At 28.7% G+C, this 27,507-nt stretch overlaps 2 protein-coding genes and 1 long non-coding RNA gene across 3 annotated transcripts in view; 2 read left to right on the top strand and 1 right to left on the bottom strand.

Annotated features, from left to right (window-relative positions):
* The window catches only part of LOC136795109 (uncharacterized), a 65,158-nt gene extending 43,809 nt beyond the window's left edge, over positions 1-21,349 (bottom strand). The window contains exon 1 of the long non-coding RNA XR_010842657.1: positions 21,247-21,349. This is a non-coding gene — a long non-coding RNA (uncharacterized lncRNA). The remainder of the gene's footprint in view (positions 1-21,246) is intronic.
* The window catches only part of AkhR (Adipokinetic hormone receptor), a 31,193-nt gene extending 8,512 nt beyond the window's left edge, over positions 1-22,681 (top strand). Inside the window, exons 2-7 of the mRNA XM_014416179.2 lie at positions 12,573-12,833; positions 14,250-14,398; positions 14,848-14,953; positions 16,280-16,493; positions 18,206-18,329; positions 21,266-22,681. Of these exons, the coding sequence (XP_014271665.1) occupies positions 12,573-12,833; positions 14,250-14,398; positions 14,848-14,953; positions 16,280-16,493; positions 18,206-18,329; positions 21,266-21,482 (1,071 nt within the window). The 3' untranslated portion in view covers positions 21,483-22,681. The remainder of the gene's footprint in view (positions 1-12,572; positions 12,834-14,249; positions 14,399-14,847; positions 14,954-16,279; positions 16,494-18,205; positions 18,330-21,265) is intronic.
* A 3,326-nt stretch (positions 22,682-26,007) lies between these two features.
* LOC106677937 (E3 ubiquitin-protein ligase RNF220) overlaps positions 26,008-27,507 on the top strand; it is a 142,467-nt gene continuing 140,967 nt past the window's right edge. Inside the window, exon 1 of the mRNA XM_024362163.2 lies at positions 26,008-26,400. Within this exon, the coding sequence (XP_024217931.1) occupies positions 26,275-26,400 (126 nt within the window). The 5' untranslated portion in view covers positions 26,008-26,274. The remainder of the gene's footprint in view (positions 26,401-27,507) is intronic.

The following is a 27,507-nucleotide window of genomic DNA, read 5'->3' as shown; positions in this document are numbered from 1 at the left end:
TTTCATGACATTCATTTTCTCGAAACATCATCAAAATTAGTATAGCATATAACTTTATAATAAGGGCCGTCCGTAGCTCAAGTGGATAGATCTGCGCCTATTGATAATTTCGGAAAAAGAAAGACAAAATCGCTATGTAAAAATTCGTAGTTAAAATTTTCACATAAATAAAAAAATTATATTCCAACAAAAAACTATTAATTACGAATTGTCATAGCAATAAAAAAAATTAGGACTCGTTAGTAAAAAATTTATTGCTCAATATTTTTTCCGAAAATTGCATTAACTTAAAAACAACTTCAAAATTCTATATGGAAATATAAGAGAGGATTAGAGTCCTATAAATCACACGATATAAACCAAACCGGATCTACGTAAGCAAATTAGAGCCGGAGATATAAAATATAACTTTTTAAGAGGCTATGCGCGTGGAATCACCGATTTCAATTTGATTTGGTGTTACTAGGTGGAAAAATATCACACATGCCCGATGGTTGTTGCCAATGCGTCATAATTTTGCTAAGTGTGTAAATACTGCTTAAATGTGTCTAATACTTATAGGTATTAAACGTTTAAACAGTCTAGGTTTAAGCTCCGTATAAACTCGTTTTTCTCCTATTTCTATGGGCCATTTATCAAACTGACTTATCCAATAACATTTAAGTTTATGCTAGACGTTTTAATGGTATCGTCCACTTATAGTAAACCTGTTTAAGAGAGTCTGGTATCGTCTACAAGTAATGTTGATTAATCTATTTGAATACGGTTTTGGGAATTTCGCATTGACAATGAAGAATATTAAACTCTCAACTTATAACCAGAAAGGCGTCCCCTTAATAAGAGCAAATAATCTTTAAAAAAAATTAATATGAAACCTATCTAAGTGTTCATAAACCCCATAAAACGAAGCAGAATTACTGATATATAAATACCTGATTGTCATAATCCGAGATAATCATTTGACGAATTTTATCCCTGAAAATTACTGAGGTATTAAAAACTTCAACCTATTTTTTATGAACTTTGACTTGAGAAACTTCAGGTATGCAGTTCGAAATTTATCTTAAATTATGTTATTTACCAAGTTAATTATTCATTTATATAATAATTTTGAATTTATTATTTTAATAATATAACACTTCATCTTGAGAAACTCAATGATTTTTATTATGGATGTTAATTAATTAAACATATTTATTCATATGACATTCATTTTATCGAAACTTCATCAAAATTAGTATAGCATATAACTTTATAATAAGGGCCGTCCGTAGCTCAGGTGGATAGATCTGCGCCTATTGATAATTTCGGAAAAAGAAAGACAAAATCGCTATGTAAAAATTCGTAGTTAAAATTTTCACATAAATAAAAAAATTAATCATTTTACTTGAATCTCTAATCTAAAATAAAATAAACTTTGAATCCTGCCAAAAAATATTATAATAATATAATATCTAAGATACAATATAATTATATTGTATCTTAGATATTATATTATTATAATATCTAAGATACAATATAATTATATTGTATCTTAGATATTATAATAATATAATATCTAAGATACAATATAATTATATTGTATCTTAGATATTATAATAATATAATATCTAAGATACAATATAATTATATTCTCTTTATTTCAAGTAAATAAATATACCCTCTTGCGTTTACAGATTACTAACTCTAACGTATGCGTTACTTAATCCATGAGTATTCATATTAAAAACTTTAATGCCGAGATTCATATCTAAATATTGATAAATGTTTTTAAGGATAAACATTTTTGTTGCGTTTTATTATATTGAACGATATTTAGTAGATAGTGTCGCCTATTTTTTGTGTACATAGAACAAAAAACAAATAAATTAAAAGCACCATAGGAGCACTTTGAAATTATCTATGACACGCTCATTCAGTGGGTTTTGTTATGAAAGATTTGTTAAAATGTGTTTACGTAAAAGTCCTAGCTGTGCAACATTTTTATTTATTTAAAAGGGGACCTGCTAATAAATATAGTTGAATATCAGACCGAATAGAAAATATTTTATTTTAAGTTGGGTTAAACTTACAAACAGAGGCTAATTTTAAAACATTATACAATAATGAAAGTGCTAAAGTTTACGTTTTGAGGGAGTGCTATAAGCCTTTCTCTACTCGTCAGCTTTCATGACATTCATTTTCTCGAAACATCATCAAAATTAGTATAGCATATAACTTTATAATAAGGGCCGTCCGTAGCTCAAGTGGATAGATCTGCGCCTATTGATAATTTCGGAAAAAGAAAGACAAAATCGCTATGTAAAAATTCGTAGTTAAAATTTTCACATAAATAAAAAAATTAATCATTTTACTTGAATTTTTGGAATATTTTAGTGGGATTGAAATAGCTAAATGGTCGAGGTTAAATACTGTTTATTATATGAAAATTCGTTTTAATATAAATAAAAAATAAGTATATTTATATTTGTAAGTTTTTATAAAAAAACTGTTTTACACCTAAAAACTTGTTTCATTCTACACAATAAAACCAATCAATTGCCGTATAATTGCCCCTCAATGAAAGTACATTATTGAAACAAATGTAACCGACTGTTCTAGCAAAGAGATATAAAATATTTTTTTAGAGAGAAAAAAAAGTGGTATATTGCAACAAAAAACTAATAATTACGAATTGTCATAGCAATAAAAAAAATTAGTACTCGTTAGTAAAAAATTTATTGCTCAATATTTTTTCCGAAAATTGCATAAACTTGAAAACAACTTCAAAATTCTATATGAAAATATAAGAGTGGATTAGAGTCCTATAAATCACACGATATAAACCGAACCGGATCTACGTAAGCAAATTAGAGCCGGAGATATAAAATATAACTTTTGAAGAGTTATATTCTTATATAGAAGAATCTTACTTTTCCACTAAGAATCAAAAATCATAATTGAGTCATTTATTCATCGAAGCTTCATCATCATGATGCATCTTCGCCCCTCCGGAGGATAATCAAATTTTTACGAAAGATTTGTGCCAGAAATTCAATTTTCAAACAACTTCGTTCTTTACTTTTTTTTTTCCCTTCGCTATCTGAGCGCAAAGTGTCAAGAACAGTAAAACATATTTTTTTGGTGATTTACTCCTTATAAAAGCATAGGATTGGAAAAATCACCGATGAGAGGTATTTCAGGTGATTTTTCTGAACCAATGAAAATTCCAATTATTGCATGGTTTAACTGGAAGAAAGAGACTTCAATTTTGAATCCGATACTAAAAGAGACATTCTGAAAACTCTAACATTTTTTTTGTAGAAAATCAAATTCACTCAGAGGAAAATAATATATTTAAAAAAAAATACACTACTACTTTCAGTCTTATTGTACATGTTATTATAAAAGGTAAATATTAGGTAAGGTTAACCCTGGCAATAGATTGTCAACCTTTACTAAAATTACTAATAAAAGTTTATCGTATTCGAGTTTGTTTAACTTTTAGTAGTGTTGGTTAACCACCAATGAACATGGTCAGTGATTGTTACTTTATGCAGGACCTGATATTATTAGACGACCATGACTAAGCAAAACTGGTCCCTTCATATCAACCCGCTAATGAAACAATCTCGGCCTTCGCTAACAGATTATAACATGATATATTTATGCGAATTTAGAGTTAGTTTGTCTTTTTTGAGCGAGTGCAGCAAGCAGTCGGCACCTGTGGCCCAAAAATAATTAAAACCAAAAAATATACACTGCTATAATGAAAAAAACAAAAAACAATGCAATTCTCATATCGAGAAAGAGTGGCTCATAATGATTATATGACATATTTTGAATTGTCACTTCAGCATTCTGACGAGGTAGACCTTCACTGATAACCTTTGACCACCAATGAAAGAATGTTTTTCAATTTGACTGTTCAACTTAAACTAATTACTGTGTCAACCATGACTTCTAAACATATAAGTCTCACTGTTTTTTAAGTATTTAGATATATCTTATAAGAGTAAAAAAAAATTGATTTATCAAAAAGTAATAAAAACTTCAGAATATCGACTTAGTAAGAGTAAACTGAATAATTCACGCAACAGAATTCCCATTTCGTGTTCTCTACAATATAATATGGTTCCACCTCTTAGGTTTATTAATTTATTCATATATAATTTTTTCATTGTAATCAGTTGGAAAGTTTCAAATGTTGAGAAATTGGAGAACCTAATTATAACTGCGAAAACTGTAGTAAAATATTTTACCAAAAAACTTCTTAAAATTTAAAAATAATACCAATATCTTTGAAGTTAAAAATTTGAGGTACCATTTTGTGTTTAATTATAACAATATAATTGTTTGTATTTATTGTAATATTAAAATATTGTTGTAATGTGAAATATTTGCAGCAAGTTAGTGTGAAATATAACATAATATAGATGGAAAAATTAATTAACTTTAATATAGTAGGCGAATCTGGCCAAAACTATTAGTTATTTAACTTTGCCCACCCCAAAAAATGTTTTTATTGCCGTCCCTGTTATTAGCCATATTTTCAATTTTTGCACTAATTATTGCAATCATAAAGGAGATAACGCTTTCAAGAAATGTTGCAATAATCAATAATTTGATGTTTTTCTAATGGGTTACATAATCGGGTTTAAGGTATGCTTGTAGGATCCACAAATAAATGTACCGATTAGTTTGGTATCATTTATTTCCTGACCTGCATCGCTCGTAATTTTGCTTTATCGTCCAGATTTGGGTACATCTGCTAATCACGACGTTAAAATTAATTATTATTATTTTACTATTTACTAAGCTTTTTTTTTTCGTTCATACTTTTTCATTTTCCTCTGAGGAGGAGCTAATATAAAAGGCCAATGTATTATACATTGATATGACGAATTCGAAATCAAGTCAGAATCAAAAACGTTTAAGCTGTTTTGGAGAAAATGGTAAAAAAATATATAAAATTGATTGCATGATGTGACACTTTTGGAAGCTCAGGCATGAACCTATCTTACGTACATAATTTCAGATTCGTAAAACATTTTTGTTTCTGAACTAGGCTGCTCACAGACACGACTCAGTCCTGTATTTTTGAAGATTTCCTTTGCCTGTTATTAGGACTCGGAGGACCTTAAAACGAGTATTTCTGTTGAAAATTCAGATTCGAAATTTTCCACAGTATTACTTCCCTGTATTATATATTTCATATTTAGTTAAGTGAAGTTAAAAAGTAGTCATATTTATAACTTTTGGATTTGTTTTGTTATTTAATGTTTTATCTTAAAATGAAATTTTATTCAATATCAACGTTGTTTTAAAAAAAATCATAGTAGTTATAAAAGTTTATCATTTTATGTATAAATACTTTTTTTTCACGATTTTTTACATAATTAATGAGTGAAAAACAGTTAGGAATTCAAATAATTTATTTAGAATTCCGTATTAGCTAACAACGTATATAATAATGATATCAACCTATCAGATAATCATTCTCTGACCCACTATATCAAATGTCAACTAATTAAACAAATTGATAGCGCTGAAATATTCAGTTTTAATAAAGAATATGTTAGAATGGACAGTTCTAAACTAATTTTTGACAAATTAGTGTTCCTTTTTATTTAAATAATAATTATATTACTTATAGAAGGTGATAGGCCATAAGTGAATTGGAAGATGGTCAGATAAACTACGGTGAAGAAAAAAAAAATAGTTTTCAACCTTTTTTTTTCTTCGAAATAATAATTATTTTAAATTATGTTAATGAAATTCAGATCACAATATTAAAAGAAAAACTACGATATAAGCTTATAAAAAATATTACATTTATATTTGTTTTATGTTTATAGATGTTTAATCTCTGTCCAATATAGTTCTAGAAGACCTCACAGGTTTCAGAGTGCGCGAATGATTTATACTATTTATAGAAACCAATATAATTTACTATTAATAAGAATTCTATATTGAGAAACATTTTTTAACATTTAGAAAAGACTCTCGGCATCAGTGTATAGATTATAAATACTTAAAAAATATGATTGTATTTGTAATGTGTATACGCAAGAGGTTACATTTATTTAATTGAAGAAATATATATTAAAAAAAATAATAATAATATATGGAATAGCTGCAACAATGCAATTTTTAATTGTCGTATTTTTTTTTCTTCCTGAGTCTATTCCAAGCAGCAATGCATTTCTTTTGTATGCAATCTATTAAAAAGTTCGTAAATTATTCACTATCATGTTAAGTTAACTTCAACTCTATTTGTATGGGGTTATTCCCAAAGAGAAATGAATATATAATTAATAATAATTATTGAAGTGAAAGAAAATATAAAACAATATTGCCGTCTATCGGATTATGTTTCAGAAGGGGGCAGATTACTTTTTTAATAACAGTTCAAATCTAATGGTTTTAATGAAACATAGATGTGTATAACGTAAGGTGGTGAACGTGATTATTTTAACTGAGAGTGGCAAATGTCACTGATTAGTAACTTCTTAGTACTTAATTTAACCTATTTAATTAATTTAATTACTGTAAGCAATGGACAAGAACAGGGTAGATGAACGTAGAACGTTTTAAAAAATGAAGAGATTTATTTGGCACCACAATGACCTCAACAAAACTTTTTAATAATTTATTTATTGTTATTTACAACTGTATAAAATATATAAAACAAGTAAATTTGCTGTAGGTGAAACAGTGACATGATACAAACATGTGGAGAATCTACCCATTAATAAAACTCCAATAACATTTCTAGAGGAGAAGATCTCGAAGCCATCTTCTTTTCAGACGCCTAGGAGGATTATTAGGTAATGAAGGAGAAGCAAGGTTAGAAACAAATAGGCAACATATGAGATATTGAGGTCCTGATGGATGACTTGATTCGTGACAAAGTAAGGAGCATTAAGGATTTTACGATGGATTTTGGATTGTAAGGATTGGATTCGGGAGAAATTTGATGATTTAGTTGAGTCCCAAAGCTCAACTCCGTATGTCCAGACAGGCCTTATAATTGTCATGTAGATCAGTCTTTTGTAATGGATTAACAAAACATCTTAATGATAAAAAACAAAACAAAAAAACATGCACATTAATACACCAAAAAATTCTCCTAAAACCTTAAGCTAAGAGCGTTGCTATATATCTGGAATGAAGATATTTCATGTTGTTAGTCTTGGTATTTCAGACAGATACCCTAGCTGGTATAATTTTTTCAAATTGATAGATTTATTTATTGATAGATATTACAATCTGCCACAGAGTTGTGAGCAATAGTGATGAATGATCTCATACATACTAAAAAAAAAAATAAAATAAAATAAAGAAATAAAATAAAATCAATTAAATAAAAAAAAAAAAAAACTCTTAAAATATGTACAAACAACAGAATAAACAAGATGAACATAATCAAACTATCTGTATGAAAAATAAATAAATAAAATAACATAATGATAAAATAATATATACAATATTTACACAATAGACCTGAGGGTCCCTGAGCCCACTCTATCCCCCACGTGTGAGGGGTAGAGCAAAGCTCAAAAAGATCCCAGCGCATCCCTCTCGCCGCATCACTGGTAGCTGGTATAATTTAGATTTTTTTAAAGGAAACCACAAGATGAAACTAGCAAAGTTTATCCAAAGCTTTAAGATACAGAATATTTGAACAGGTATTTTTTCCCTCTGTATTCTTAGCCAAATGCAACGATATAAAAACCAAAACCGAAGTATGACCTACCTTCTATCAGTTTTACTTGCACAATTTAATTCTTCTCTTAAGTTAAATTATCAAGATATAAATAAAAAATCTATATTCATGCACTCCTCAAGTGGCAAATCATTCCAAAGACCAATGTAAACTTTGTCCGAGGATTATCAGAAACATCGTTTTTCACCTCTTCTAATAAAACGGAAATTTATTAGAGCTAAGTTTCAATTCATAAATACAATGATATAAAAATATAAATAGTTTCAATAGAAATGACAAATAGGAAACTACAAAAGGGTAAATAAATGAGATTGCAAACATTGCACTTTGTATTATTAGCTGATGAGATAACTTCGAGAAAGACAATACTAATGTTTGCATATTATTCCAGTGAATTAGAAGAGAGTAAGCCAAACAAAATAAGGTATATATTAGTATAAAATATTGCTATTATATTTTAAATATTACTTTCTATAAATTGATAATACAATATAAATAAATTAAGTTTATAATGTTTACATAATTATTTCCAGCGCTATTAAAATACTAAAAATGAAATTTAGGCTGATTAAATAATAAAGAAATAAAAATGTGGAAATATGAGTTTTTTGTTGTTTTTTAAAAAAATAATTTAAAATATTTGCTGTAGCGTTCATTGTAAACAATGATATGTAATATAGTGCGATCCTAAAGAGAAATATAAGTTATAGGAAAAAAGTAATTGATATTACATTTTACGGTAATTAGTAATTACTTTAAAGTTCAACTAACAAGTGTGGCCCAATATTACAATTACAGAGATTAATCAAATAGTTGAAATTATAATTGCAATTTCATTTTCTCAGTTTCAAAATACAGTAATTGTAATTGCAATTGCTTTTTGTCCAAAACTGGGTTGGAAGGACTGGAACGGTCACTCAAGCCTTCGGAAAACTTACTTTCCCAACTTTCCTGACTCATGCAACGCTGTAAAATTTTCCTAGCTTCGAACTCCCTGCGTGCTCGAACACATGAGATAATAGGGAAAACTAAAATTCACAGTATCCGTAAGATTTAAAATCACGAGAAAACTATATAACAGGAGATGATATACATATGATGATGATTATATAACTTTAGTAGATGATAGTGTCTATATGTAGATGTACTACAAAAGTTTTAGCAAAATGGGTAAAACAGCCGTTGCGGTGAAAAAAAATTAAAAAATCCCACTAATTTATTTTTATTTTTCTAGTGATTTATTACGTTTCACTTTATTATTACATTCTTATAGATAGGATTTAGGGGAATAAAATTCAAACATTTAGTTAGGGGTATTTTATATCACAATTTATTTTTATTTAAAATCGAAAATTATCAAGAAAATCTTATCTTGCAGACTTTTTCAAAGTGAATTTCTGAACCTTAAAAAATAAGGTTTATTTAAGAAAGACCTACTCTACCAACCAGATGTACGTTTGTATTTTAAAGAAGTAATTTTTTTTTAATTTAACTAGATATTACGTCAACTAGGAACTACTTCACCGAGGTTGTGGAGATTCCATACAATATACGCGCCCAATTAATCTCCGTTAGTTAAAATTTTTTTTCTCTTAAAGATTTTACGATTTGTACGTTTTTTAATAGGGTAAGCGCACTAATTAATGACAAGTCAACCTTCCTTTTTAAATATTTAGAATTTGGGGCCAATAACCGATTCAACTTACCCTAATTGGCTGAGTGCCTATAAGCGAATTTAAAAAAAAAAATTAATTTGTTCGTGTGAACTATTTTTTAAATCCAAAATAATGATATAAAAATGTAATAAATAAATAAATAAAAAATGTATCCGTGATTGTGAGTGTCTTGACTACAAAAAAAAAAGATTCCTTTCATAAAATTGGCCACGACACCACAAATTGCAAAATTACCAATATTTCTTATTACGCAGATTTTTCGTTTATAAAAAAAATTGAAAGAAACGGACAGAAGAGAATACTGAAAAAACGTTACAGAAAAACACACACACACATATATATATATATATTTTTTTTAATTAAGTATAAAATATATTTATTTTATTTTATACCAGATCGGCCTGGTGGACCTTACATTGTTATATACATATATTACATTATATATATTTTAACAGTTGATTAGGGGAGGGAGGGGTACAGTCTCGTACAAAAGACACCCCTAACTACATACAATGTTATAATTTTAAAAAAAGTAAGATAAATAGATAAGAGTAATGCTTCTTAATAAATGAGAAAAGTAAAATTAATAACAAAAAATAATAATATTTGTACACTTAATAAAACAAACAAATGCCCTCTAATGGTAAACAGAAACAAGTTAATTTGAAAAAGGACGAGAGAGGAAAAAAATAATAATAATAATAAGTAGAATGGAGGTAGTGTGACTACTGAGTTAATAAATATAGAATTTATAACAGAATGTCCTGCAGCAGCCTGGGCTTCAGTCCTCCGGTTGAGGTTGGGTTTCCCAGGTTGTAGGTCACTGCTCCTTTAACTGTCGGCAACTGGGAGTGGAACTTCATGAAGCGTTTTTATGTAATCCTCTATTGAATCCATATGTTATTCCCCATGCAATTGGATATTTCTTATAAACCACGGACTATTAACTGTGATTCTTAGGACTTTATTTTGAAAAGATTGTAATTTTTTCCTATTCGTAAAGGATGCCGCTCCCCAGACTTCACAGCCGTACATCAGCAGTGGCCTGAGACTTGTTTTAAACATAAGAACAGTTGTTTCTGGTTTTAGTTTGGAATTTCTCTTTAGGATAGGATGTACCATTGCTAACCTTGCGTAAGTTTGTTTTCTTACTGTGACATCTATATAAACTTCGTGAATTAGTTTCCGTTTATAAACAGTGGCTAGAATTAAATAATTATACAAGCCTTTAGAACAATTTTTTTACAATTATCTTGACTAATTATTGTTAATATTTATGAATCTATTAAGACAATCAATGAAATCTTCTGTTTGAATTATTTAGTTATTAAACTTTAAAAACTGTTTGTTTGCTCTTTTTTAAAATTTTATAAACAGGGATGTTCTGCGTTTTGATTCAAGACGAACGAACAGAAGCAAATTCGGCTTAAACTATGAACTCATTTGCGATAAAATTCTAACCACTAAGGAGATTAATATCACCGGAATGTTGATTATATAATTCATATGATATCGTATCATCGTGTTTACATTGATTGTCATTCATTTTATTATTCCTATTATTTTAAATATAACCTTTTAAGCGAAGATAGTTTTTTATTTAAAATATAATACTCAGTGAGTACTTCCTACTATCTTGTAACGTCAAAATAGAAAAAGAAAAACTCATTGAAGTGTCAGGTACCCACTTTGTGAAGTGTGGGTACCTTCAGGAGCATTTCCCGGCTCCAGAGTTGGTCCATAATACATCATAAATTCAATAATAAAGGTTTGAAATGCTTTACCCATTTTATCCGTAAACAACAAACAAATCATATGATCTCTAGATTGTTGGAATCATTCAATGCACAATGAACTACCCAAGAATTAATAGAGATATACATGAAAAGACGTAGTTTTTTTTTTTTTATTATTGCTACAGTATTTTCATAACTCAATACGGATTTAAGTATTTGTTTATGTACTATATTTCTCTTTTAACTCTGTCCTTTTTCAATTGGTCTGTTTGTTTTAATAGAAAGACAAAATCTTCCTGATTCTCAAACCAATGTAATGGAAATAATGTTAAAGACCATATAGATTTTTTCCTCATACAAGACTGAAAAGACAAGAGACTGCTCGTCGATTCCGACATTTACAACATTTACTAGACAAACGGCCTAAACTGCCAATCCATTACAAAAGAATGTTCTACATGACTATTATATGGCCTATCTGGACATACAGAGTTGAGCTTTGGGGCTCAACTAAGCCATCAAATTCCTCCCGAATCCAACCCTTTCAGTCCAAAATCCTTAATGCTCTTTACTTTGTCAGGAATCAAGTCATCCATCAGGACCTCATTGTCTCATATGTTGCCGATTTGGCCAGAACCAGATACCAATCCGTCCATGATAAACTTCCAAACCACCCAAATCCACTTGTTTCTAACCTAGCTTCTCCTTCATTACCTAATAATCCTCCTAGGCGTCTGAAAAGAAGATGGCCTCGAGATCTTCACTTCTAGAAATGTTATTGGAGTTCTATTAATAGGTAGATCCTTCACATGTTTGTATCATGTCACTATGTCACCTACAGCAAATTTACTTGTATATATTTTTGTACAGTTTTAAATAACAATAATAAATTAAATTATAAAATAGATTTTTTTCGCGGATTTTATATTGCCAAAGAGAAACAGAGGGTATCATTGGTCGAGTGGCCAGGGTTACTACTTCTAGCAAGGATATAAATATGTAAAATCATTTAAAAAGAAATTCGTTTTTAAGATAGTAGGCATGATAAACAGTTTCATCTTTCAATTAGCGTCTAATCCGCTAGTCAAATAATCTGAAATCTTTCGGAAGTTTATATAACACATGACGCTCCCCCAAGGGGAGGAACACATAGTGATATAACACCCTTGTCAACAAAGATTATTTTGTTACAACGGGAGTTTTTCGGAAGGGTTAAATTAGTCATTGTATAGTTTACAGTTGGATCTAAACTTTATGTTAAAAACTAATATCTTCATCATTCTGGAACTATTCTATAAACATCCCATGGTAATGCTAAACAAAAAAATCATCTTTTGTATCTACTCCATGTTTTATATTTGCCAGAATTTTCCGTGAAAATGTGAACCTAATTTATTTTTAATAAATCCTTTTTTTCTATTTTAAATAATTTGCAAACAACCTTTTTTTCAGATGCAAAATGGACCTACTTACAGGCGAGTCTGGTTCCCAGACTGGCCAGTACACGTCACAGAAGACAACAAAACGTTCCTTATACCAATCGATATGCGTTTCAACGAAGGGCATAAGGTGTCATTAGTATTTTACTCCATTTTAATGATTATATCAGCGGTAGGAAACATAAGCGTACTTGCGATATTATTGAAAAGAATGAAGCACAGTAGATCGAGAATCAATATGATGCTGATACATCTTGCTATAGCAGATCTTCTGGTAAGTTGATGATAATAATATGTAATGTCTTCATCGCCATTTTACTTTTTAAAAGGAATATGTAAACAGGATGAAACAGATTTAAATTCATTGTAACTTATTTTATATTGATCATATTAACGTTAAGAACGGTTGAAGGTTTATTTTAATACACCTAATCTGACACCATTTTTCAAAAGTGACGTTATGTAATGTTGTAATGGATGGCCTCCAGAAGATATTTGTATCTCCCTTAATGTTTTTCCCATTTTTCGAAAGTGAAAGAATTTCGGGAACCATCCAAAGCCTTACCCTCCATCGCATGATTTCTACAAAATGGATGGTGTACATAAAAATTTATAAATTTATTTTTCTATTTAATGAATGATGATGAAGTCATTCAATGTTTTTGGAATAAATGGCCTTGAATTACTACTCAGATGTAGGACATCATTTTATAACATCTAATGTAGATTTAAATTAATGCGTAGGTACAAGTATATGGACTGCCCGGAAGATAGATACAGGAGGTCAAATTCTTACTGAGAAGTGTTCAAAGAAAACCTGATATCTGCATAATGTTTTTCTGATTCACATGAATACATCTCATGGGAATATTGGCTCTTCTACTGAGGGATTAATACATGCAAAATATAATTTTGAAGAAGAAAAATTAATTTTTCTTTCTCTTCCTCTTCGAGCCATTATAGGCGTTGTAGGACCTAAATCCAGCGCCGCAAGTCTTCCCGGTTCTTCCTCAGCTCAATTCCAACAAGGTTTTACCCCCAATCCTCAGGTAACATTCCTAAAAGGAAATCTTTGGGGGCCACAAGATAGCTAACATTCTCATTCAGGGTTTTTTTACTTCCATTTCACCAACATTTTCAAATCATTTAAGTTGTCCGTTTTTCATGGTGGTATTCCATGGAGGCTCCACTAATCGCTTCCTGATTTTAAAATAAATTTCAAAGATACGAAGTTAATTATAGTGATAAGCGTTTGGTATATATTTATGAAAAAGAAACATTACCTGACATCTTTACACATTCTGGTAATATCATAGAACCACGTCTTATTTAAAATACACCAGATAATAAGCAAGCTTTCAAAAATATAGAAAACATCTTTAGTATTTTAGAATTTGTTATAACACCCTTGGAATCAAGAAAAAAAATGCATATAGTCAATTATTTCAATCACTAACAAATTGATGATATTACGAACCAACATTGCCTGTTCATTGTAATATTTCATAAGTATGTCTTTTATTCTGATAAAAAATGTTTTTTTTTATAATGATCCAGCTGTTTAAAATTACACATACTTAACAAACGGCTTATTATTTTTAAAGAAAATTAAAAATTATCTCATTTTTATCTAAATATAAATAAAATGTTAACACTGTATTTAAATGTATTTTGATATTTAAATTTGTAGGTGACGTTTATCTTAATGCCAATGGAAATCGTATGGGCAGCTACGGTGTCTTGGTGGTTTGGTGACATAGCATGTCGTGCTGCTGCATTCTTCAGAACGTTTGGTTTGTACCAGTCATGCTTTGTCCTCGTTTCTATTGGGATCGATAGGTAATTATCTTATTATTTGTAAAATTTAGTTATATAAAATGAATTATGGATTCATTTAAATTGGATTATGAATTATTTAATTCCTTTTGGATGGTATAATTTCAGTCTGATTTTACATGAGGATTCATTTGGAATAGTTCTTTCAGACAATATAATTAATATGTTTCGAAGAAGCTGGCTGTTTTTTAATTTATTAGATTGAATATTCTTATGACTCAATTTCATTCTAGAGCTGTGGTCATACTTTGTTCATAAAGTGAATAATATTGGCAAATGACGTAAATGTGTCATATACAAATATAATCAGATTGAACACTCTTTTTTTCTATACTTTAAATAAAAACACTCTTGGAATGTACATAATTAGGGTATTGCTTCAAAAATAATTTTATTTGTCTGTTTAAAATTGAAATGAAAATAAAAAATAATGGTTATTGCAATGAACCTAGGTACTATGCAGTCCTCAAACCCTTAAAGTTATCTGCAGCGAATAGAAGAGGAAAATTCATACTTATATGCGCATGGATGGCATCCGCTTTATGCAGTCTCCCACAGGTAATATGTAAGTTGAATTGAAATGTTTACAACGGATTTCGGAGTAATCTTGTAAGTTCGAAATCTAAAAGTATTCTTGTTACTAGGTAGTTTAAAAAAAAATGTTAAGGTAGCCATAATCTTTGGTCCTTACTTCTTAAAATATTCTATGGCTAAAATCATGAAGCCATGATGGCCAAGCGCGGTGTGGCCATAGTCCCAGACTGGCCAGGTACGGAGCGATGGGTATTCAAGTTCCACTTAGGTCACTCAATATTTATTCGTGATAGCCCAGCAAAATAAATCTTGACAATTTCCCACTGGTTAGTACAGAGTGGTTCACTGTCTTGAAACATCTTAAAATCGTTGTCACAGCAACCACCAAAAGACTGGTGTTTAATATTCATGACTAATGTTCCTGTACATGCGTGCCGATCCAACAGGAACTACTTATTTTGTTTTTTTATGACCCCCTTTCTAATGATTTCTGGCATACGGGGGGAGAGGAGGGGTTATCTACAGGGTATCATTCTATTCTAACCATGGTGGAGGGTCAAGTTTTCATTTTGTGGGACCGCCACAGAAATAAAATTTGACCCTCCAGTTCGGATTTGAACCCGCGCTGCTGCATTCCCGTGGTTGCAAAGATCTACGCCTCAACTACCTCAGCTACAGATGGCCCCCCATTTTACAGGACCATTGTCTCCTCAACAATCTTTTTTTATTTTTGGGCGTTCTTTTCTGTATCAAGGACTTCGCTTCCATATTCACCATCTATTGAAATATTAATCTTTTTCATACCAGAACACCCTCACAATCCTCAATATTCTGGTACAGTCATAGAACTCCTTGAGGACCCAACACCTGTTGTATGATATCCTATAACCTAGATACCCTCATTATCTCCGGCAAGAAAGGCCCTAAGTTGCCTAAATCTTGCCACTTTTCAAATTGGTATCTTCTACCTTATTATCTCAGTTCATTGTCTGAAAACAACTGAAATTTAGGGTGCAGTATATAAAATAAAAATAGGTGTCATCAATAGCCATAACAGATTCAAAACTTGGTATACCACCTATTAGCGAGAATCAAGATGAATAAATTGAACAAATTTATTTCTTTTAGTTGCGGTTGTTAATTAACACGTTTTGTGTCATTAGTGTCAAGCACTAATTTTGAAATGCATATTTTGGTTTTACCATTCTAATTTTTTTATTTATTTTTTTTATTTTATTATTTTTTTTTTTTTTTTTTTTTTTTTACATATTTAAGTTGTATGTAATCTAAATGAATTAATTACAAGTGAAATTATTTAAGCCAAACACTAAATAAAATTATTATTTTCAGACAATAATTTTTCACGTCGAGAGACATCCTAACGTAACCTCGTATGAGCAGTGCATAACAATAAATTCCTTTTCATCCTATGCACAAGAATTCGCTTATTCATTCTTCGGAATGCTGTCGATGTATTTGTTACCATTGATTTTTATAATCTATTTCTATGGCTCGATATTCGTCGAGATATGTAAAAGATCGAAAGATCATCATGTTGACTCAGGTAAAATTTTCAGAAATTTTTGATTCCTATACCCTAATATAGAGTGTACTTTCAGTATTTTCATACATTATTCATATTTTATTAATTATTCTCCTTCGTAAATGTATATGTTTTGTATTAAGTATTACAGTATGTACTCATAATAATTTTTATATAAAGGGCCAATTGAACAGTTCGCTATTTACATTTTTGTTAATATATTTTTTTTCCATCTTTCTCCTCTAAAGTAACCTTATAGAGGAGATGTATATTTATAGAAATTTGTTATCTTCCGTTCAAAAAGAATGCTGATTGCATGGATATACAAAGATAGTTGCTTTTGAGACCTTGAATTCATTCATTATCCAGGATGCTCATTTGTGAATTTTATATCAGAGAAAAAAAAATACCTGTAAAGTGCTTTCATAAATAACTATGCATATATCAGAATAAATTTTTTTTGCAATCTTGTATGAATCCAGTGTTGAAAATGGAAAATATGAAACTTATGATCAGATTGGTGGAATGCTTTCTTCCTTTAGTTCAATTTAAATTATCCACAGATTCAAGATAGTTCATATAGCATTCTTAAGCCAATTAAAATCCAGTAGTCAATTGTAACCTTTTCTAATTCAATTGAACTTTTTTCAACTTTTTCTCTATTTAAAATAAAACTTATTCCATTTCGATAGCAACTTTTTTGTATTACAATTGTAACCCAACCAATGTTAAATTAATTTATAAAAACTATATTTCATTTCTGTAATTATTTTAAATTAATTATGTTAATATCAAAAATAATTTTTCATATAATTTCGGATTATTCATCCAACACTTTTTTTTCTGTATTAGATAATCTACATTGAGTATTAATTTCAACCTATGAATGAATTAAGAAAAAAAATATTGTTGTTGATTTATTTTTAATATTCATTAGTATGATTTTATTTCTTATTTTAATAGGAGACAGGTATGAGTTTTATCTTATCGACCTTTTGCTCGAGATGGAGCATTACAAATTAATTATTAGTGTGCCAAAATTCTTCAGGATGGGAATCGTTATTTTGGGTTTACAAACACGTTATTTCCGAAAGTACTATCGCATTTTCGATTTGCCGCTAGGTTTGGACTTACCTTTTATATAGGGATTGTTTATTAGTTTTTCCAGGGACCTGGATTTCGATTTATTGTAAATATTTGAGTTTTTTTCGATATGAGAAACATTTCTTTGGATTTCAGGGTCTCGAATCTTTATTTTAATTTTCGGTCGCGCATACGAATTTCGCCTTACTGTTACTTTTAGAGTGTATAATTCAGTTTGTTTTTTTTTAATTAGGTTTTTATCGAACCCGTGCTTTTCGAATTACTATTATAGTTGACATTGGTTTAAGTATAAGCATTGTTTCAGAAGGTGCTACCACCAAATTTACTAGCTGTTTTTTTATCGCGCTAACGTTAATTGGATTTGGAAAAGTTACAATTGAATTGGAAACAGTTTAAATTAAAATGTAAAACGTTTCAATCAAAATGGAAGAAGTTTCAATTGAATTGGAAAATGTTACACATGACTTGGAAAAGGTTTCAATTTGGAATTTGGAGACATGGAAGCGCCATATGGTTTGTTCAGAATATTTGTGAAAACCAACTCGGGCGCTCTAGAATTAGCACTAATATACCCTTCACTTTCCAAATAAAATACATATTTTTAAATTATAATTTTTATTTATTCTTAGATAAACTGAGGAGGAATAACTTAGCTTTCTTTGGAAAAGCCAAAACGAGAACGCTTAAAATGACCATCACAATAATATCAGCTTTTTTTATATGCTGGACGCCTTACTATGTTATGGCTTTTTGGTGAGTAAAAAAAAAAATAAATAAATAAAGTAATAATTTTGTATAGGAATAACCAGCCATTTATGTGGCACAGATCCATTATTTCAAGGCCCCAATTATAAAAAATCATAAAAGAACTTTTCGCAAATGAATTTTCATATTTTCTTATTCCACTCGTCTTTGGGTGATAAAGTCGATAAATTCAAAGGGGAAAAGAATTATGATCTCAAACTGTTCTACTAACTTACGTCATTCTACTCGTTAAACTTACTTTCATTACTTTAAATTAACTTAAATTTCATTACTTAAGCTTGAAGAAGCTTCGCAAAATGAGGTTTAACATCGGTTACCAATAAATATTTTTTTGCTATTTTTGTACCTTTTTTTAACAACCACTTAGACTATCCTCCACCATAAATTTTTGTCGTATTATTTTTCTTTTTTTTTTATATATATCCCACAGTTAAAATGTATTGGATATTTTCGTTCATGTAAAAATATAAAATAATTAAATAGAGTTTTAAAAATGAATGATGATTTAAAACAATCCACTATTCCGACAATATTATACATATTTCATTCCGTTATAAAGATTGTTGTATTTATAAATACAAAGGGAATCTACGCTAATTAAACATAGTTTTTTTAAGGATCTAAAAAGAAAAAGTGCCGGAGATACAGGTTTTTGGATGGAACTAAACCGCACAAAGACAGAGTTTTAATTTTTTTGATTCCTGTTAGTACGTTATTGATCTAGTAAAAGTCTTTGAAAACCTATGCATGCAAAATGTTTTGTTTTTTTCGCTACCATGATTTTTTTTTATAGTAAAAAAAATTGCAGCCATATCAATTTTCAAAAACATTCATGCTGAAAAAAATTGCAAGGTTCAAATTGAATTAATATTAATATTAATTAATTCAATTGAATTTAAATTAAACGTAGTAATAAGTTTTTACTTGATTTTGCTCTTCACTGACCACACCACCAACCATCTGCTCATCTTTTATTATTTTTCATTGTTATATGTTTAGATGGTTGTTTTATTGGTTCGGTATTAACTATTTTATTATTACCTGAAACTATGTAATTATTTATTTCATTATTATTATTTTTCATTGTTATATGTTTAGATGGTTGTTTTATTGGTTCGGTATTAACTATTTTATTATTACCTGAAACTATGTAATTATTTATTTCATTATACCATATTTTATTAACAATATTTTTTGGGCAGAATTTCTCTTAGTTTTTTTAATATTTGTTCTTTAACTTTTTTCGTTCGTAATTTTAATACCTCTACATATTAGATTATTTAATACATAATTTTTTGGTAAGTAATCTATTATTAGTTATTTATTTTTTAATCTATTTTGTAGTAAATTTATTGTTATTTTTCCATGTCAAGGAATTTATATTCATTATAAACAGCATTTTCTTTTATGTTTTATTATGATTATTAAGGTGTTCAAATTTTTCAAAATTATTTCCTCTCATCAGAATTGCAACCTAATCATCAATATATTTTTCTATATAACAGTTTCAGGTAAAAATTAAACACTGTTAAAACTCCAAATATCCTTAATTTATTTATTAGACGAAGTTTCAAACCTAATTTCTAGAATCATCAATTAAACATTGTCAATAATCTTAAAACTGTATTATATACATCATTTGTGTAAGTAATAACTTTATTTAAAAACATTCCGTACCACCATAGTTACATATTATGAGTATTTTTAATTATACATTAAAAAACAGTTATAGATTAAACTTAATATCCATCTTATGAAAATATAATGCAATTAAATAGTATTTACATAGCTAAGATTTTGGTAACAGTATTTTATGATATAATTGAGAAAAAGCCCCCCCCCAAAAAAAAATATAAAATATTTATAATTTAATAATTATCTTGTGTGAGAACACTCATCAAATTATACATTCTTATCCTATCATTAGTATATCTGTAATAAAGGTATTCATTTAAAAATTTGGACACTAAGTAAGCTATTAAATTATAACTTTTTAATATGTGACATGTTGTTAATTCCATTTTCCTAACTGCACTCTGCTCTTTCTAATATAGGAAATTGTACTTTGCTACTTTTAATGTAAATATTGTAACATCAGAACTAGCTTCGACAGCCAATAATTATTAAATGTTTATTTTATTAAAAATATCAAACCTAAAATGTCTGTTTTATACTTTACCACATTTATTAATAGTGTATGTATAGTGATGTAAATTGATTCAATAAATTTTCTTATGTTTGGATCTTCGGCCTTATTTAAAACTTTTAGATCATCACAATTAAAACTATGATTACTGTCTACCTTATGCCTATGTAGTGCGGTCGTCTTATTGTTTTTTATATTCATGTGTTTTTAAATTTTGTTAGATATCACCAATATAATATTGATCCGAGCATTGCTAACATGGGTTTTCATAAGACCATGTATTCTTGGTACAGTATAATCTGTCAATTCAATGAATTATTCATACCTAAATCACTATCATTAGTTAGTGCATCAAGTGCCAGCTTTTAAAATTTAGAGATGTCTTCTATAGAACCATTTATGTTAATCACTATGGGTCTTAAATTGTTGTTAGGTCCATGGGTTTTCAAAAGACCATATATTCTTGATACAGCATAAATTATTGAAGGTATTGTTAATCTGGAGGTCATATTGCCATTAATTTTCAATAACAAAATAATAGTTTAGAAGCATATCTGAAATAATTTATTAAAATTTATTTATATAACATCTTATTAAAACAACTATAGAGATGAACAAACATGTTCATATACTGATTATTCTCTATCATAACACCAAGCTTTAATAATCTAGTTGTTAATCTGTTCATCTCTGGAACAGTAGATAGAAACACGTTTTACACAATAATAAATATATTATTAATTAAAAATTTATACAAACCATTCTTTTGTTGACACAGGTATTGGGTGGACAAAGATTCAGCCACAAAAGTTGATCAACGCGTTCAAAAAGCACTGTTTTTGTTTGCTTGCACAAATTCAAGTATAAATCCCATTGTTTATGGAGTTTTCAATATCCGTAAACCCAAGAATGTTTCTAGAACAACAAGAGGGAGTAATACATGTACAACAGAAATAAAACTTCAACAATATGGACAGAAAAATTCAATACAATGAAGGAGCCTAGTTCTGACTCTATTTTATGATAATATTGCCAAATAAACAAAATAATGATAGATTTCATCAGTAGAATAAAAACTATTTGAGCTACCTGAAGGATCCTGAATACTGGATTCTTTTAAGAGCTCCATTCTTATAGAGATAATATATGCCTGATGATGCGGTAATTGAAACCACCACAAAAATCAGAAAAGAAATGAAGTATAATGATTAGGAGGGCAGAGAAATGAAGATCACCCTATTGGTTCCTATTATTTTTGCTATAACTTTCAGGGTAAGAAAAAAATATTGAAGTATTGTGATTATTTTAAGTCATCACCAAATGATTAGAGGAATCATAAATATTATTTTAAACATAAATCTTATAAATATCATGGATTAAAAGTTTTAAAATAATTTATAATTCATGCCATAATTAGTAACAGTAAGACTGAATAATATTGGTGTTACAGAACTTTAATCATTTGTTTAGAATGTTGCTAATTCAAGTACTGATTATTCTACAATAGATGAGTTGAACCGCCAGTGTAGCAAAAGTTTGACAAATTCTTAAGTTTTAGAAGTAATAGTGAAGAAATTATAAATGTAGCTTATTTTTTAAATATATATTTATATAAATAAATTTAATACGTTATATTAATGGATTATAAAAAAAAAACCAAAAACAACTGCCGCAATGTAATAATATAGGCTTTACAATGGATATGGTAGAAATTTAAAATATTTAGACAATTTTCTGATGGAGTGGGTATCTTTGAAGAAAGAAGAGAAGAAAATGTAAGTTACTATTTTTTAAATAGTTATTTTCTACAATGGATCTGTTTTTCAAACCTCAGCCCAGTGGTTCCCAAACTTTTTAGTCTAACCATCCCCTTTTCAGGGAAAAAAATACTTAGTGCCCCCTGGAAATTAATTTTTTTAATAATTTTAATAGCAATTAATAGAAAATATGTTTAAATGTTTCTACCTTTTTCGTAAAATATAGCAAAGAAAGATGTAAATTAGAAACATTAAACTTGGAAATTATGAAACTATTTATTGAACTCAGAATAGAATGTAATACAAAAAAGTTAAAAAATTTGAAATCATCTTAATGAGAAGGATGAACTTTGTATGCTGCAACTAATTTAATAATCCTCGGCTCTATTTTCATCAGCAGTAATATTGTTGACCAAGACAATTTATAATTATTCATTGCCCCCCAAATACACCTATGGCCATCACCGCCCCCCTGAATCGTTGCAGCACCCACCAGGGGGCGGTGGCGCCCACTTTGGGAATCACTGATTTAGCCTATCTATCCTGCTGCTTCTTTATAATTTTGTCTTCAAAGAGGATGGTACTGACTATGAAATTATGAATAATTATTAAGATAAAAGAAGGGCAGAGATTAGAAACAGTGAATTATTATGAATAATTCAAATAAAATTGAGGTAGTACCGGAAATGTAATTTAAATATATATTTAATATGGCGTGTTTTCATAATCACTTATATGTATATAATCTGTAAAAACTACTCTTTCAATAAGTTCCTTTATCAAATTTATGTTATAGGTAGTCGATGATTTTTATATTTTATACTTTATTTATTTTTAAAACACTGATTAAAGCTGATTTGATTTTACTATTTATTTAAACTTCAGAACTATTCTAAATGTTAATCTTTATTTATTTTAGATGATATGTAATAATTTTTATTTTGGTTGACATATAATGTATACACATAAATAAAATGACTTACTTCTATTTTGTATTTGGATTTCTTACCCTATGTTATGAAAATTAAGGATGAATGATGTATTTCATTAATCGATTCTAATAATGTTTGATCGACAAACATGAATATCAAAAGTTATATACTAAGAGCCAGAAACTGGGGTCCGCCCCAACAAAACCAATACGCAATATATATTTACATCTCCTAGTTATTGAAATAATTAATTACATATTAATAAATTTTTAAATATGGAATATGTTAAAATTATCGAGAATTTAAATAATAATATTTTCAAAATATTAATAGTTAAATACAAAATAGTGGTTATGGACGAACTGTTGTGGCTGGTGGAGAATTCAAGACTACCAAGTGGGCCTGTAGATCCTTTTATCAAATCCAGAACAACCAATAGAAACCAATTATTTCCTTGTCCTAAACCTTTTGATTGTCTTAATGAAATCCAAAAGGGCAACATTGTCCATTTGATAGAGAAAACTTCATGCATCTGGATTCTATATATCCACAGTAGGCTATATATTAGCACTTTGTACCAGTTAAATTCTGAATCAAGTAGAAGGCAGTTTACAGCATCTAGCAGATCATTGTTAATCATCCCAAAAACATTTAAATACATAAAGCCAAAGGTTATATTAATAACATATCCTTCTGGAGGCTTATCACAATCTATTCCATTGTGTGCCTAATTATAGAGGTTCTGGACTATGAACTAAAACAACAGGTCAACTTCCACAGGAATCAAAGGGGTTTTATAAAAGGCCTTCGGGGGAATCATGTCATTGCAAGAATCATCAATGCCATATTAAAAGTGCTGTGGTGTTTCTTGATTTTGTAGAAGCATTTCACAATGTTAGCCATAACTATATCGTAAACCCACTAGAAGCGAGAGGTGTGTCATAGGATCTTAAAAATGTGATTTCAGCTCTCCTCTCAACAAATAGTATCAAAATAAATTTAGATGCCCACTCAACAAGCCAAATGAAAGTGTTGGATTGAGTACCCCAAGGCAGCCCCTTATTGTCTCCGCTATTCAACCTGGCCATAGACCATCTGTGTTATTATTATGTATCTTAATATTTACTGACTATGCCTATATATATTATAAGAATAATAAACAATTGTCAAACTAGTCTTAGTATCCTATGTGTATAGCAGCCCAATACAGTTGGATAGCACTGCTTTTGGAATAAAGTGTTTCTCTTCTCTTTTTTTGACAGTTAGTACTCTCCTTATCAGAAGACTTCTTCATTATTCAGGCATGGTAGCCACTCAATAGGGAAGATTTTTTTAAAAATTAATTATTTAGTCTTTCTAAGGCCATCACACTCCCTCCATACCTTAGCCACAGGCTAGATCATGAAATTAAAGATAACAGACACATAAAATTATGTTGTATGATAATAATAAATATATTTTTATTTTATAGACTTGAGGAATATCATGAGAAAATTTGTCATTTAGTGGAAAGAGATCATAAAATGGTTGCTATTTTTGTTCTCCTTTAATTTTTTTTCTTAAATACATATTGATAGAATCGCAATAAATTGAGTTTAAGAAATTTCATTATTTATGTTTTACTTACTCCTAAACTCAAGGAAAAAAAAACATTATTCCTTAACTCAGTGTTTATCAACACTTTTACTTTGACTCACAATTTGGTAGACACAATACAAACACAAAATAAACTATCATAAGCATTTGTTTATATTAAAAATGAATTAACAACTTTCACTTGATATCCAATTCACCAACATCATAACATAGTTCACAAATAAATAATAGATAAAATTATGTTTCAGTTAATACTAAATGATAAAATATTACAGGAGACAACCACAACATCAGCATTTCTCCATTCACTGATCTATTAAAATATACATATGTTTGAATTGGATATGATAATTAGTAGTAAATCGGTTTATGGGTATTTTGCACAGTAATTTTCAAAATGATACAGACCTTTGAATCTAACAATTGTTGCTAGAAGATTTAAACAACACGCTCTATCAAATACATAAGTTGGGATCAAATAAGGTGCTACACAAATATGAGAAAATCCAAGTTTATATTTAAAGAAAATACTGAAAACATCGTTAATAATTATCATTTATGATAGTAACAAATAAAAAAATACTGGTTAAAAGTCAACAACAAACTAAAACTTATTAACACACTAAACATTCCCATAAACAAAGATATATAACCTTATTAACAGATAAACAGAGTTGCAGACCAAATACTGCAGTAAATGCTAGAACGAAAAAAAAACATAACAAACCTTAGATTATTACTTATAAAAATGTTTTGATTAAAATATTAAAACACCAATTATAATAAATCAAACACAATTTATCAATTATGCATTTGTTTTTAATCAAGAAAGTAACATGTAATTAACTTAAATATTCATAATTGCTAGGGGAAATGGCAATAATGTGGTTAATCTCGAAATAAATAATAATATAAATCAAATTAAGATATATTTAAAAACAAATTAAACATAGACTAGATACTTTACTGAGAAGGAAAATAGTCATCTCTTACCTTAGTTACATTTTCAATATTATTACATTAAGAGAGGGTAAAATAAATTTTAGGAATTAAATGTTTTTTCGAGGAAATTAATACGTCTTTAGTGAAATGAATCAAACAAAACGGAATAATCCTGCGCTCTAGAAGGCAGGAGTTGGTACTTGTTCCCGCTCGAGTTGCATTACCCAAGATTCAAAGTGAATCCGCCTCCACACTCCAATCGGTTCTGCTCTCAGCAACCACGGATTTCTTAAGGATTTAAAGTCTTCAATTTTATCTTTAAAATACTTTAAATTTTCGTTTATTTTACTTATAACATTTAATGTTGAAGTATTATTAAATAAATTTTGAGATGATATATTGTAAAACAATTGAAGTTTTAACTGAGACCGGTTAGCAAACGTTATCTATTAGTTGTCATTATATGTTTATAATTATAAATCACCCTGATGATATAAATTATAGTTAATATTTTCGAAAGCGATGATAATGCTTTTAAAAGCAAGTCATTTTTTAATCTAATGGAAAATTCAGGGTTCAACTCAAATTCACTTCCGCCTTCAACGTTGGTTGTTTTTTCTCAAGCTGGAAGTCTTTCAGATGCTCTGAGGATGCATAGACCATTCAGTTCAGCATTTACTTCAAGAGTGAGTAGAAATTATTCATTTTTGTGATTAACATATTTACCAAGTTTTAACAATCATTGTTAGATATTTACAAAGTATAAATTGATAACAATTTTAATATTTAAAATGTAATATTTGTATATAACCATATATATATTTTTGAATGCTAATAAAGTCCTTTGGTTAAATTTTATCGTATAAGAAAATCCCATTATTTTTGTTGTGAGATTAAGAAGATTATAATTCAAGAAATGGTCTCAAAATGTATTACTGATATTAATTGTTTTTTTAGACATGTTTAAAACCTAATAATTCGAATTTTCCATTCCGTTGGAACTGCTATCAATATTTGATATTATCATTTGAATTTAACTGATCTATGAAGTTAATGAAGAAACATATTTTATAATTTAAAAATTATGGAAGTTTTCGTAATATAATTTTATTTTTTGTCTTAGTGAAATGTTATATTAACTAATAATTCCAAAGTAGAGTTCTTGTGGCAGTCCTAGATATATTAAATTTCGCCATTCCACATTAAATTTACGCTTAGTATTAAATGTTTTTTAATCTTCAAAATATTAATCGACATTCAGCTGTCACTTATCCCGTCACGGTCTGTTGGACTAATTTTTCTTGAAAATTATTTTAAAAAACCTAAAATAGTGCTGTAAAATTATTGATAAACTATTTTAATATGGTAAACGGTCTTTAAACTTGCATTTTTTATATTTACTAGATGAAACACTATTTCATACTTTTAATTTGATGGCCTAAAAGTTGATATAAACATAAATGGAATTTGTAGAGAATAAATACTGCTTTAAAGTAAAAATTAAGAAGATTTCAGAATCTCTTTTCGAATATAAAATATATAAATGAAATTTACTGCGGCGTGATTCCCGGTGAACATTGAGAAACAACCTACGTATTTAAGTTGTGTTATTTTTTGTTATTTTTGGAGACTTTTTCTACCCATTTAAGTTTTTAAAGCTCTGATACTCCTCAGAAAAATCAAATTACCGATATAACAATAAATTTTTAACCAGAAAAAAATAAGTTTAGATTGTAGGAAAATAGTCCGGGAGGCTGTAAAGAAAGGTACAAAATAGTAAAATATATATATAT

The sequence above is a fragment of the Halyomorpha halys genome, unplaced genomic scaffold (genome assembly GCF_000696795.3).
Source record: "Halyomorpha halys isolate HHAL.00 unplaced genomic scaffold, Hhal_1.1 Scaffold115.1, whole genome shotgun sequence".
In the NCBI taxonomy this organism is placed as follows: domain Eukaryota; kingdom Metazoa; phylum Arthropoda; class Insecta; order Hemiptera; family Pentatomidae; genus Halyomorpha; species Halyomorpha halys.
Note: the sequence above shows the minus strand (reverse complement) of the source record. Positions and strands in the feature narration are given on the sequence as shown.